Here is a 14,053-nt window from a genome sequence, read left to right as displayed (position 1 = left end):
CTCTTTTGTGTTGTCCATCATCAGTCTTTCATTTAAATAGGCTCCATCTGACAACATTTACCTTCAAGAGAATCTGTACTCTAAAATTCTTACAATAAAAAGCATACCATTCTATTCATTATGTTCTCCTGGGCCCCTCTTTGCTGTTTCTGCCACTCCCTGCTGCGATCCTGGCTTGTAATTGCCAGTTTTAGGCAGTGTTTACAAACAAAAAAACATGGCTGCTAACCAGAATGTGATAGGCTGAGAGGAGCTCTGTCTGTAACTCATACAGCAACAACACACAGCACACAGAGCCTGCAGGGGGTGTGGATGGTGTGTGTATAGCTGTGTATAGGTGTGTGCAGAGCAGCACATTCCTACCTGAACCGACAAAGCTGACAAAGGAAAGAAGATTGGATTATATAACAGAGATATTACAGTGACTGTGCAACTAGAAAAGGCTGCAGTAAGACAGACCACATTAGAACAGGTATAGGAACTTATAGGATAGAAGAAATAAGGCTGAAAATTTTGTTAGTCTCTTTCAAGTTGGGATGTATGAGTAGAACCATTCCAGCTGTTCTCTATATTAGGGACGAGTCCCTTTATCTAACTGCTCAGATCCCCTTTTTTCTTCTTTGTGTTAGGAAGTGCAATATAATACATATTTGTATCTTTTATTCCTCTTACTAACTGCCACATTTTTTACCAAACCTGTTCTTAATTTTCTTGTTCCAGTGTTTTGTGACTGTAAGCATCAGCAGTTCCAAATCTGTTTCATTTGCATGGTTTTCTGAGACTTCTCAAGTACAGGCCCATAGCGTTCTAAACTGGTGGGGACTGCCCACCCACCCTTGACCCTGTGGTGCCCTAGACCATGGCCTATGTGGCCTTGGCTTAAATCCAGCCCTGGCCGAGTGCATTGTTCTCCACACTCACCTGGCAGACGTGTGATGTCATTCCTGCACCCCGCCCCCTTGCATAGCAACAGAACATGTCGCTTGTCTGCGTCTGTACAGCCTCAGCTCTGCAATGTTGCTTGAGAGATTGGTTCCTAATCCCTGCTGGGTGACCCGTACACACACATGCATGTATGAGACTTCAGATGAAACAACGCTTGCAGGATTAGTGTGATCCTGTCAAAAGTCACCCTTTTTGCACACTGTAACTGCTGAATGCTTCCTTCTCAGTTCAGGAGTGCTGAAAGTTCTGTATTCATTATGTGTAAGGAGAAATAGACCACGGTGCAGGTAAAGCATCTGGGAGTACACCCTGATTAGATGAGCCACCACTGGTCATAGTGAATTCCTGCGCTGGGAAACACTGGCCCTTTTGTAGCCCCTTACACACTCCAATGAGTTCTGATTACTATGAGCTTGCTGAGTAATCTGTAACTCTGTGTGTTTTAAGTCCTACTCCATAGAGCTATATTAATCCATGCCATGTACTGATGAGGATCAGCCAATCCGAAACAGTCTGTATGTATGTTGGATTAGTGTGGCTCTGTACAGTTAACAAGCTGACACATCATTGCATTCCAGCGGTTCTGGAGGTGTGTCTAGCTTACAGAGACAACCAGGGATAATTTGCATATTTGGCAGTGAGGCATCGTGGGACACCTCATATGCTCACTTCAACTTGAATTAATGCTAATTTCTTCTGTTTTATCCTCCTTAGCGGTAACCACGAGCTGGACTTTGTGGAAAACCACAGCTCAGAGCAGTAAGCCGAGCTACACTTGTGGTAGCCGACGGAAGGTCCATGCAGAGCATTGTGCATAGCAGGTGATTTCACTCACCTCCCAGGCGATCCAGATGCTGGCCTCTTCCTGTGCAGATTCCACTTCCTGTCCACGGAGGCTCTGCATCCCCCTGGTGAGATCCCAGACTGTTGTCATGACGACCGACGGCAATCTCACTATAGGGTTATAGCGCCACCCGGAGGATGGAGAGAGAACTGCTGCACCAGGGAGGTGCTGGTCCAGACTCTCATGGTATGATTTTTTTTTTTCTTGCTTTTAGGGTCTAAAAGGACATGAAAACATTGTACCACTTTTAGGGCTTGATTCACTAAACACTGATAACTCCCATCATGGCCGCACTATCGTTCTGCACGTGTTATGACGCGCATAACGGTTTACACAAAAATTCACATTTGAGCGCAAAAATTTACGTTTGTGCGCTTAAACAGTTACACACATAAGTGCGGCTAGTGCGGCCGTGATAGGACATATCATGGTTTAGTGAATCAATCCCTTAGACCCTAAAATCAGGATGTAATCCTACCGCCAGGGAGGTTAAGAAGGCAAACTTTTGTTTTGCACTGAGAACGAGAGAGACATGGCAACCTTTGGGTGTGTTCACACTATGCACCTTGCTAAATGTGAATGCTCTGCCCATGAAATTCTCTATGCATTGTAATGGACTACATTATCCAAACACATTTACTAGAAATTGGTTTCTGGATAACAAATGCTTTAATTAGCACATTGCCATAGCAATCTTAATGTTATGAAAAATAACATGCATGTTATAACGTGCAGATGCCTTATGCCCATGTTGTAGAGCGGGCATTACTCAGCATGCATAGGGTGAACTTGGCCTTAGCCCCAGACAGCTTGACTATAGCATGGCAGGTTGAATACCTGCTTCCAGGCACATATGTTATTCACTATTCAAACATTTAGAAACTTTGACAGCATTATAAAAGGAAAGCTAACTTGAGGCCAAGGGCTGGAGAACGATTTAACCTCCAGGGCGTTAAACTTTTAACACTGGCTTTTTGACACACAGTAGTTTTGGGGACTTTACTGGAAGCAGCCGGGCTGTCCTACTCCTATTGTCCTTCTTAATGAATGTGCTCTTGGTGTAAAACTGAAGCTGCTCACACACGTCTGGTCCTCCTGACCTTTATCACTTTTCTGTAGCCGATGTGCTGGCTCACAAATCCGCTGAACAGTTCCTCATTGTAGATGGAAGCAACGTTTAGCATCAGCTCTTGTTATAACCTGATTATCGGGCTAACAGGCTAATACATATAGTAGACTTCCAGTGATTTTACTGATATTGTGCTGTCGCTTCTCCTAATCCTCTTCTCATACTAACCTACTCTCTACCTACTCCTAACACTACCTACTCCCTGCCAATATCCGCACCTATTCCTAATGCTGGGAATACATGATGCGTTTTTGCAGCAGATAGATGGGTTTGATAATTGATAATTTCCGACAGGTCTGATCTCACATTCGATTGTTTTGCCGCTCGATTTCTGATAGAAGTGAATGGAAAAAGATAAAAACGAGTGGAAGATAAGAGAAACAAGTGGAGAATCGAGTGACAGAAACGCATTGTGTATACCCAGCATAACACTCACCCACTCCCTGCTGAAATCTGCACCTATTCCTAACACTACCCTACCCCCACCTGTATCTGCACTCCTAACACTAACCCACCCCCTGCCGATAACTGAACCTATTCCTAACACTAACCTACTCCCTACTGATATCTACACCTATGCCTAACCCACCCCCTGCCAATATCTGCACCTACTCCTAACACTACCCTACCCCCTGCTGCTGATTTTCACCCCTGGCAATGAGCTTGCTTCAGGAACTGCTGGTGTTTGCAGACTATTGCTTGTAATTGCCAGTGATGAATCCTTGTGCCTTAATCGGCAACAAAATTAGTGTATTTTGTTGCTGATTGTTCACCTTTGGTGGAGGGGAGTTACCCCCATCCTCACTACAGAGAGCGACTTCCTAACCCAAGTGGGGGTCTGGGTCTATTCTCCCCACCTGCCTTCGCAGTGGTTGCCTTGGAGGTAACCCTGACTTGTGAGTATATTTCCATCCAACATCTCCTATACCTACTGGTATATTACCATACTACACTATATTGGGCTTTCGGCTTCTTCTCCTTCTTTTTGTCTTACAAGCTTTATGCCTTAATGGCCAGCATGACCAATAAACTATTGATAAGTTGGGTTTAAATGGTCTATAGGGATCAAGTTTGCTGGCTGAACAGCACCCTGGGAATTGTGCCCATCACTATGTCACAATTCTGCTGCATGGTTTAGCTTATAGGCATAACAGAAGCAAGACATTTATTCTCACATGTTGAGGACAAGACAAATGCTAATCAAAACTTATGGTAATCAGAATGATCATAAGCTTTCTCACAAATACCTTATATCTCTCTCCCCTGTACATCTCTCCCTGTACATCTCCTTACTAGTTTCCAGATACCAACCCAATCTCAATCTCAGATGTTCACATAACTGATTTCTCACATGCTTCACCCCTCCCCTGGAATGCCCTTCCACAACACATCCGTCACTCTCCAATCTTTGATATCTTTAAACGTTCCCTCAAAACTCCCTTTTTACGACAAGCATACGCACTATCTTAGGCCATTCCCCCTTTGTCCTAAGGTCAAGTTGTACTCCTACTAGATAATCTAAACATACACTGCCTCTAGGTATGAATATTGTATACTACCCATCCTCTTGTTTAATTCCTATTCCTTTAGATTGTAAGCTCACAAGGGCAGGGCTCTCTCACCCTTTTATGTCTTGGAGTTTGTTATACATTTTATTCATCATGTTACTTTTGTCACTGTAATTGCCAATTCTGAGTTTTGTATATTGGTGTATACCATTGTCTGTACTATTATGTACCCATGTACTATTATGTACCTATTAGCAGTAGGGTACCCATGTACAGTGTTCTCCCCAGGCTCTTTTAGCCGGGTGCTCCACCCGGCTAGTTTTGGTGAGCACCCGGCTGTAATTGGCTCACCTCCTCCAGAGTTGCTCACAGAAGCACCGGCCCTGCATTCTCTCGTCTTGCCCCACCCAGCTACCTTTTCATGCCACCCGGCTACTATTTCATGCCACCCAGCTAGAAAAAATTTCTAGGGAGAACACTGATGTATGTTTCTTACTTTGCACAGTACCACGGAATATGTTGGTGCTTTATAAACCAATAATAATATGGAGGAGTTTTGTTTTTTTAAATAAATTGACCTAAGCAAAGATAGCTTTGCCACATGAGCAAAAGGGTTTTTATATAATAATTGATATTTGTGTATGTTATCCTAATTGTGCAAATCTCAATGCTTTTAGTGCAATATGGCAGTTCATTGTGTTTTTTTTGTTTGTTTTTTTTTAGATTTTTATGAAATATGGTCGACAACGATGGAAATTAAAAGGCCGCATTGAAGTAAATGGGAAACAGGTCTGGGACAGTGAAGACATGGTGTTTTTGCCACTAATTACAGAATTTCTATCTATAAAGGTACATAATACCGTCAACATTCTATTCCATACATTTTGTATCACATAGTTTTGTTGTCTTCTCGGCTTTGTATCAATTTATCAAGATGTATGCAAAAAAACAAAATGTGCAGAAATGTAGTAGGTGCTCAGAGCAACCAATCAGCATCCTTGTAGAAATTGTAGTATTTGCACATACAACTCTGGACTTGGAACCATAAATGACTATGACAGCTGACACTTGTGGTACCAGCTGTGTGGTGGGTGTTTTTGTTTTTTTTTTCTCTTCAGGCACAGTTTGAGAGATACAGTTTGCTTACAATTAAAGCAAACCTGGGGCATAGCTCCAATACAAACCTGTTCCCTTATTTAGTAGGTATCGTGTACGTGTAGCTTTTATTTTCACCATTGAATGGAATCCACTTCTAATTTGTTTTATTGTAAAAAATGTTCTTCAACATCTTTAATATACAACACAACCCTTAAATGCCTTCTGGGTTGGTGCTCTGTGCCTGCTGATGGGAGCCATTGAGCACTGTATTCTACCTCCTATACATGAACCATCTATAGTACTGGGCAAGCACAATTTGTGCATTTGTTTGTGCCCTTTGCACACGCAGACCTGGCTTTCTCAGCTCGTTTTTGCACTTTGAGCTGGGATGCATAGCGAGGTGCAGAAGTGCGACTGGGTTGGGTGGGGAAAGGGAGTAGAGTTGTACTTTTTAAAAAGACATTTAAAAAATAAAGTAAATTGTGGCACTCGTTTAAGGCTGGGCATAAACAGGAAGAGTTAGCAGGCAAACAAGTCTCAGTCTCATCTCACCACTTCCAGCATCTTGTCTGGATCAAAGATGTGTCCCTTAGATATGCCCCATACTAAAGTTGATATAGTCTGACCAGGCAACCAGAAACGTGCGCCATCCAAGGGTTATTCCAGAAAATCATAACTGTATAATCAGCAGAACATCAAGGCTGCTATAACTGTGCAAAAGCCATGAGTGAGAGAGTTGGGTGTGGAGGCAAAGATGGACCATTCATGACAGTAATTTTGCATCTAGGACGCTTGGAAACCTGAAGGCTAGACTCCCATGTGATCAGTGTCCTAGACTCTAAATGGCTATCATGAATGGTCCATCTGTACCCTCGCACCGACCTCTCTCTCCGCTCCAATGGCTTTTGCACAGTTGTAGCAGTCTTGATGTTCTGCTGATTATACTGTTAGGATTTTCTTGATTTAATAAAGCAGTGAATGTCACTTGAATGGTGCACATTTCTTATGGCCTAGTCTTTTAAGAGGTCTGCCTTTTCCAGGTCATTGGTTTCGACTGATGGACAGTCAAAGCCTTCATTTGCCCATGACTGGGACTAGGAGAAGCAAAACAAAAATGTTCCTTTGATGTATGTGGACCTGAAATGAAACCTGCCTCTGTTTTTAGTTTGAAATGTGAAAAGTTGCTTTAGGTATGGTTTAACAGAAGTGCTTTAAAACTCATGGTAATGTTGACCTGTGATTAATACACTAAAGTAGAGGAAAATCCCCAAAGACTTGGTGAATAACAAAAGTGGTGAATATCCACTTTCTGCGTAAGTTTTGGCCATTATAAAAATGCATATCACTGAATAGTTAGCTGGATAGTGTAATTTTGGCTGGATGGTGTAATGGTTAAGGGCTCTGCCTCTGACACAGGAGACCAGGGTTCGAATCTCAGCTTTGCCTGTTCAGTAAGCCAGTACCTATTCAGTACGAGACCTTGGGCAAGTCTCCCTAACACTGCTACTGCCTATAGAGCGCGTCCTAGTGGCTGCAGCTCTGGCGCTTTGAGTCCGCCAGGAGAAAAGCACGATATAAATGTTCTGTGTTTGTTTGTTTAGTTAACCCTGATGTTGGTTTAAAGGTTCAGCTGCTAGAAGCTATGCTTTCCTAACCCCTACTTCAGCCTCCTGGGTATTTCTAAAAAACTTATTAGGAGGATGTATTCCTCATTATTCAACAGGATTGAGGGCAGGTTCACATGGGCTTCTGCTTTCGTTCAAACGCTGTGTTTTTTTGTTTTTTTTTCAAGAATGCCAGCATTTAACAGCTTAGCTTTTAATGGTTTTTGAAGGCTTTTAATGGCTTTCAGGAGAGGGTTGCATTTTCTGGGCTTTTGGTGGCTTTTACAGGAAGTATATGGAAAGGCTAGGCTTTTATGGGCTTTCTTTGGCCTTTATGGGCTTTCATTGGCTTTTAGTGGCTTTTGCTGGCTTTCAAACGCCTTCTAGAAGCTGCATCTTGCTTTTGAGATGAGACAAGACGCTGGGATCAACTGCCAGGCTTTCATGAAAGCCTGCAAAAGCTTGTACTAAACGCTCCCATTCACTTGCATGGAAGGGCGGTAGATCCCTAAAAACATTACTTTTAAAACTCGTCGTTTAATGCCAGCAAAACGTCCGTGTGAACCAGCCCTAAGCCTCTGTGATATAAAATGTATATATATCATGCTATATTCATGTCAATTCACCTAAATATTCTGCTCTGAACACTCAGAAGGTAGTTAAATTGCAAGTTCTGACACATACTGTTGTCTCAGATTACACCTCCAATTCCGTTCATGTGCAACTATGTTCTCTGGAGTTCTCTGCTAAAGGACAACTGAAGCGAGAGGGATATGGAGGCTGTCCTATTTATTTAATTTTAAACAAGATCAGTTACTTGGCATCCTGATCTTTCAGGCATCAGTAGTGTCTGAATCACATTCCTGAAATAAGCAAGCGGCAAATTCAGTCAATCTTCAGTCAAATGTCTGATCTGCATGCTTGTTCAGGATCTATGGCTAATGCTGGGTACACACCATACGGTTTTCCGCTCAATTTTCCACTTGATCGTTTTTTCCGCTCGAATCTCTTATCTTCCGCTCATTTTTTTAAATAGCTTTTTCCATTCGCTTGTATGAGAAATCGAGCAAAAAAACGTTCGGAAGAAAATAAGGGCATGTTGGAAATTATCTAACGAACACATCTATCGGGGTAAAAACGTATGGTGTGTTCCCAGTACTAAAGAATTAGAAGCAGAAGTTCAGCAGGACAGCCAAGCAATGTGTATTGTTTAAAATGAAAGAGATATTACAGCCTTCGTATCCCTCTCCCTTCTGGTGGCTGGATGGTGTAATGGTTAAGGGCTCTGCCTCTGACACAGGAACCTTGGTTTTCAAGTCCTGTCTCTTCCTGTTCAGTAAGCTAGCACCTATTCAGTAAGGAGATCTCGGGCAAGACTCCCTAACGCTGCTGCTGCCTACTAAGTGTTTCCTAGTGGCTGCAGCTCTGGCACTTTGAGTCTGCTAGGAGAATAGCACAATATAATTGTTCTGTGTCTTGTGTTGTTGTCCTTTACGATGCAGCTGACCTTTACTTTAGAAATGCATAGATAAATTTCCTATATTTAATGTATGAACTCATACGGTTGATGTTAAATTGCAGGTGACAGAGCTGAAAAGTCTGGCCAACCATGTAGTGGTGGGAAGCGTGTCTTGTGAAACCAAGGATCTCTTTGCTGCTCTACCTCAAGTGGTTGCTGTGGACATTAATGACTTGGGAACTATTAAGCTGAGTTTGGAGGTCAACTGGAAGTAAGTGATGATACAAGAACTTTTTTTGTAGTGGAAGAAATACCTTTTTTTCACTCTCTCTCTCTCTCTTGGAAATCCGCAATAAATAAATGCCAAGTAGCAGATGTTCAGAGAAACTGTGACGGATCTAATTAGAACATTTCCAAACTACAAAATGTTCCTTGAGTTTTAGATGGCAGTAATTAAACTATGTTCCAATCTGTTTATGCATTCGCACAAAACAAAGTGCCCATAAAATACATATAAATTTATGATCGAAGTGCAAAAGCAAAGCCATGACTATAGCCATAGCCTTGCAGTTATTTTGGCCTCCTGAAATCTAGACAAAAGCACAACCTAAAATGTGAAAGTCCATCTGCTGTGGTCAACATCGTCAGGTAGTTCTATATAATTTCCTCAAGGTTTCCCTATTGTCTCAGCTGTTACCTGGCCCAGGTCCAGAAATTAATTTCCTACAGTCATGTCAGGTTTTAATTATTGCTGCAGTAATGTTGTTGTCCTTTGACCATATTGATAATCTGTAAACTGTAGGTAAGTATATAATGCAGTATAAGCATAAACTGAACATGCCAGCATTTGCAAGACTGCTTAAACTTGGTGCAAGATCTACAATACTGTACATTACTAAATGTATCCCTCTGAAGAGACATGAGGTCCACCAAGCTGTGTATAAATAGTTGCCCTTCACAACAGCCCGTAAACTGTGTACATTGTACAGCAACTGTTTGATCTCTTTATCGCTGTGTGAACGGTTTTACACATGGCTCTGATTGGTTTGATAATTGCTGTGTACTATCTGTCCTACCCCTGAGTTCCATTCATGTTTCTCTCTCCATCTATTTATCTCTCTATCTATCTATCTATCTATCTATCTATCTATCTATCTCTATATCAATTGGTATTTTATTTCAATGACTTATTAGAGACCAATGCCACTAATCACTTTTTATTTTAGTTTAATAGTGAGAAGGGGTTAATACTTGTTTTTGATTTTTACAGCTATCCAAAGTCCCTGGCCCATATGCAATCCAGTTTTTCTCATGGCTTTTCCTAGAAGATAATTTTCATATATTCATTAAAATAACTTGACAGCATTTTACAAAAAAAAGTACCCAGAAGTTGGTGAAAAAGTTCTATCAAAATTATTTAGAGTATTTTCTTGCTTGTTGGTGGTTTAAAATGCATTTTATGACAAGGTGTGAAAATATCACCTAAGAGAAAACGAAGGAGAAAAAGTGAATTACATATGGGCACCTGTCTCTAAGACATTCTACCCCTTCCTGTCTAGACAGGAAGTGGCCATATCTCTTTAAGAGTGACAAGATCGAAAGTAAGAATACCTTTTTTGAGTGGGTAAGAGTTAGATGGCACAATGAGTTGTTATTGTTGTCCTTCATCACCTGTCCCTGGGATTACTGGTCTTCGGGCTATAACCAAAAAACTGGATGTAGCTATAGTCCTCATTGCTGATGGACACATATAAAGCAGGACTAAAAAGAAAACCTAGTACTCTCACGTGCTGGCAAAGCCAAGTCCCCCGTAAGGTAGGTGAATAGAATGGAATTATCTTGTAATACTAGCTGTATACTGGTGCAATGAAACCTATAACAGTTTACTGCTCAAGTTTAATTATCTTATTTTAAAGACACATTGTGAACTTTATATTCCACTCTTAGAAATGCAGTGGCATAGCTAAGGAGCTGTGGACCCCAGTACAAGTTTTACGTTGCCTCCCCCCCCCCCCCCCAGCACTCTATACATAACAATTGATCTGATTCACCAAAACCTTCCAAGAACATCCACAGGGTTAGAGGTGCAATAAGGGGGCGGGTAGAAGTTTGCTAAGAATTACTACTATTTAAAGCATCTTAAGGTAATTATTACCAGCACAGGACCAATATAGAGCTAATACTGAGGTTGTGGGTGGGGGCCTTCTGGGGCCCGATGCTGTTGCAACCTCTGCTGTTGCTACGCCACTGTAGAAATACTACATTGTAATATGGTCCAATATCACATTAAATAATTTACTCTGACCCCCAATTAAGGTACCATGTGTGACCAATCCAGAGGCTGTGTACGCATCCTCCTGCATCCGCCATCTGTGGATAGTTCCAGATCTAGGCAGCGCTATACATACTGCTATACATACACCGTCTGTAGACCAGTATGCCACTCCCGGGCCTGATCTACAAACTACAGTGTTTCCACATTGCCACCAAATCACAGAACAGAATGATGCAAGACAGCCGGCAGCCAGAACTCACTAGGAAAACGTCAAGTAGAAACATTGGAGACATTTAATCCATAACCAAACTGTGTTTTCTCTCTATCAGAATGGGAATTTAATGTAAAACACCCTATAGACATTGTATACAGTTTCCATTTATTCACTTCTTTCAATCTCTTGCAGTCCATTTGATAAAGATGACCAGCCTTCTGCAGCCAGCACTGTAACGAAAGCCACTGCTGTGAACAAACGATTTTCCACATATAATCCTAGCCCTCCAGATACTCCGTCACTCCGAGAGCAAGCGTTCTATGTAAGTAGCCTTTCTGAAAGGCCTTCCTATTACTGCCTGATTTTGTTTTGCCTGATTTCTTGTATGTAAGGATTGTTTTGGGCAAGTTATAAACATAAATCCAGCACATTAGATTTCATCAGTTTTAGCTTTTTGTTTTAGTGACTATAGAGATCCAGATTTGCCCATCATAACCTGATCTTCAGACTAATATTAGTTTTGGCATGATCTTTGTCCTCACTGAATATAACCAGTTATTTTGTTTTAATGGTAATATAATGATGCTATAAAAGAAAATTAGTTTGCCTTGTATATGTAGATGTCGATGTGCCCTATAAGGTACTTAAACTAGTGAAAGGGTTGAATCCCGTGAGAAAGTAATAGATATCGCTGCAACACATCCAAGAAAGTTGCAGCTTGAGCTCTCTTCTGTTCCATGCCTTTGCTGACATGGGCCCATACACAATTAACTTTTGTCTCCTGAGTTTTCTCCTGGGTGGTATTTTTAAACTTGTCAATAAAATGCCTTTTAAGCCAACATAGAGCAAGAAAATACTCCGAATAATTTTGATAGTACCTTTTCACCTACTTTTTTAGTTATTTTAATTTTTTAAAGATGAAAAATGATCTCCTAGGAGAAAACTCAGGTGAAAAAGTAAATTGCATATGGCCCATGGTGTGTATGGTACGCACCATGCAATATCCCATCAGATTGACAGGTAAAATCAATAATTTCCGACAGGTATCATCAGATTTCAATATCAATTTTTCAAACGCTTCTGTACAAAATCGAACAGAAACCTAATCGGACCTGTCAGAAATTATCGATTCAACCCATTGATCTAATTAATAATTCTTCTGTTTTAAAACACGTTTCAGCACTCTGCAGTTGAAAAAGTACCAAAAAGTAGATGAATAAGTCCTGTCAAAATTACTCTGCATACTTTTCTGCTTGCTGGTGGCTTGAAAGGCATTTTATTGATACGGTATGAAAATATCTCCTGGGAGAAAATGTAAGAGAAAAAGTGAATTAAATGAGGGCCTGTGTGTCTTTTCCCCTTGAAGTTAATAGTGTGTTGGCTGGGTAAACCGAGAATTGGACCTGGAGAGTGATCAGACTGCTCACTTAGTACGCTGATTACAGTGGGAGTTAGGCATTCTTCTCACTTTTACACTTGCTCTAGGCTAGCTGCAGTACCTTAATCTGGTGTCAGGTGCTTAAACATTATAGCATAATTAGCAACTTCTTGTAATGACTTAATTTTCCATTTTTGCTTTGGAAAGACTTCCGTGTTCCCAGACTTGGGAAAGCACAGTTGGGAAATGCTCCAAATGATCCGAGAAACCTTATCTGAGAAATTGTCTCAGAGCTGCTCGTGCAGTGATGTCTCATTCTGCCAGGTTAATGTTTATGAACAAGACTACTATGTAAGTTGGCTGGAAGTAGCATAGTTTAATGGCTGGGGCATATTTTAGATTTGTTCCATACTCCTAGAAGCCTGCTTACAGGACCACTATTACACTAGGTATGCTCACTTATCGCCACCTTGTAGGCTTTCACTTGTTGCCATCTTGTAGGCTTTCACTTATTACCACCTTGTAGGCTATCACTTATTACCACCTTGTAGGCTTTCACTTATTGCCATCTTGTAGGCTTTCACTTATTACCACCTTGTAGGCTATCACTTATCACCACCTTGTAGGCTATCACTTATTACCACCTTGTAGGCTATCACTTATTACCACCTTGTAGGCTTTCACTTATTGCCATCTTGTAGGCTTTCACTTATTGCCATCTTGTAGGCTTTCACTTATTGCCATCTTGTAGGCTTTCACTTATTGCCATCTTGCAGGCTTTCACTTATTGCCATCTTGCAGGCTTTCACTTATTGCCATCTTGTAGGCTATCACTTATTGCCATCTTGTAGGCTCTCACTTATTACCACCTTGTAGGCTTTCACTTATTGCCATCTTGTAGGCTTTCACTTATTGCCATCTTGTAGGCTCTCACTTATTACCACCTTGTAGGCTTTCAATTATCACCACCTTGTAGGCTATCACTTATCACCACCTTGTAGGCTATCACTTATCACCACCTTGTCAGCTTTGTAGCTTGCTTCCATTCATGCTGTCCCAACTGTATGCAAATTGTTTTTTCTTTTTTCTTCTTTTAACTTTAATAAAATATGCAAACAGAAACTGTCAGTTGTTACAAATTTCAGCTTTCCAGTTCTTTATATGTAGCTTTGTAGCTCAGTTCTGATAATGTCAAAGGCAAACACTTTGTACAGCGTTTATCTTTTTTAGAAGCAGCTGTCGCTATTGATTCCTCCACTGAGTTCTTCCATCCTACTCGATGTGATAAAGGATGGACATGCAAGATCAATGTTAGATTGATCACATGTCTATTTTTTAATATAGACTTGTATTAGTTTTGATGATTGTATAGAATTGGAGTCTAATCTATTTTTTTTGTTATTTTCTTGATTGTGGTAAGCTTCTGGATTTTTATACTGCCCCAAAACTCATAGTCACAGATTACATCACCTGGTGACTCCCGGAACTCACTAGTGGTCTAGATTAGAGTTGAGCGAGTTCAGTCTCGCACTGAATCGGCCACCAAAAAGGGATAGGAATAGTGGAATGCACCATTTAATGGTGGATTTGCAAACTGCA

The 14,053-nt window shown here is 41.1% G+C and overlaps 1 protein-coding gene across 8 annotated transcripts in view; it reads left to right on the top strand.

Moving 5' to 3' along the window:
• RIPOR1 (RHO family interacting cell polarization regulator 1) overlaps window positions 1-14,053 on the top strand; it is a 220,626-nt gene that overhangs the window by 149,774 nt on the left and 56,799 nt on the right. For 7 of the 8 annotated variants that reach the window (XM_068260727.1, XM_068260726.1, XM_068260732.1 and 4 more), the window contains exons 10-13: window positions 5,150-5,275; window positions 8,710-8,858; window positions 11,269-11,398; window positions 12,662-12,805. In XM_068260727.1, the coding sequence (XP_068116828.1) occupies window positions 5,150-5,275; window positions 8,710-8,858; window positions 11,269-11,398; window positions 12,662-12,805 (549 nt within the window). The remainder of the gene's footprint in view (window positions 1-5,149; window positions 5,276-8,709; window positions 8,859-11,268; window positions 11,399-12,661; window positions 12,806-14,053) is intronic. The other variant, XM_068260733.1, reaches the window with a different exon arrangement.

This window comes from Hyperolius riggenbachi, chromosome 11, assembly GCF_040937935.1.
Source record: "Hyperolius riggenbachi isolate aHypRig1 chromosome 11, aHypRig1.pri, whole genome shotgun sequence".
Classification (NCBI taxonomy): Eukaryota; Metazoa; Chordata; class Amphibia; order Anura; family Hyperoliidae; genus Hyperolius; species Hyperolius riggenbachi.
Note: the sequence above shows the minus strand (reverse complement) of the source record. Positions and strands in the feature narration are given on the sequence as shown.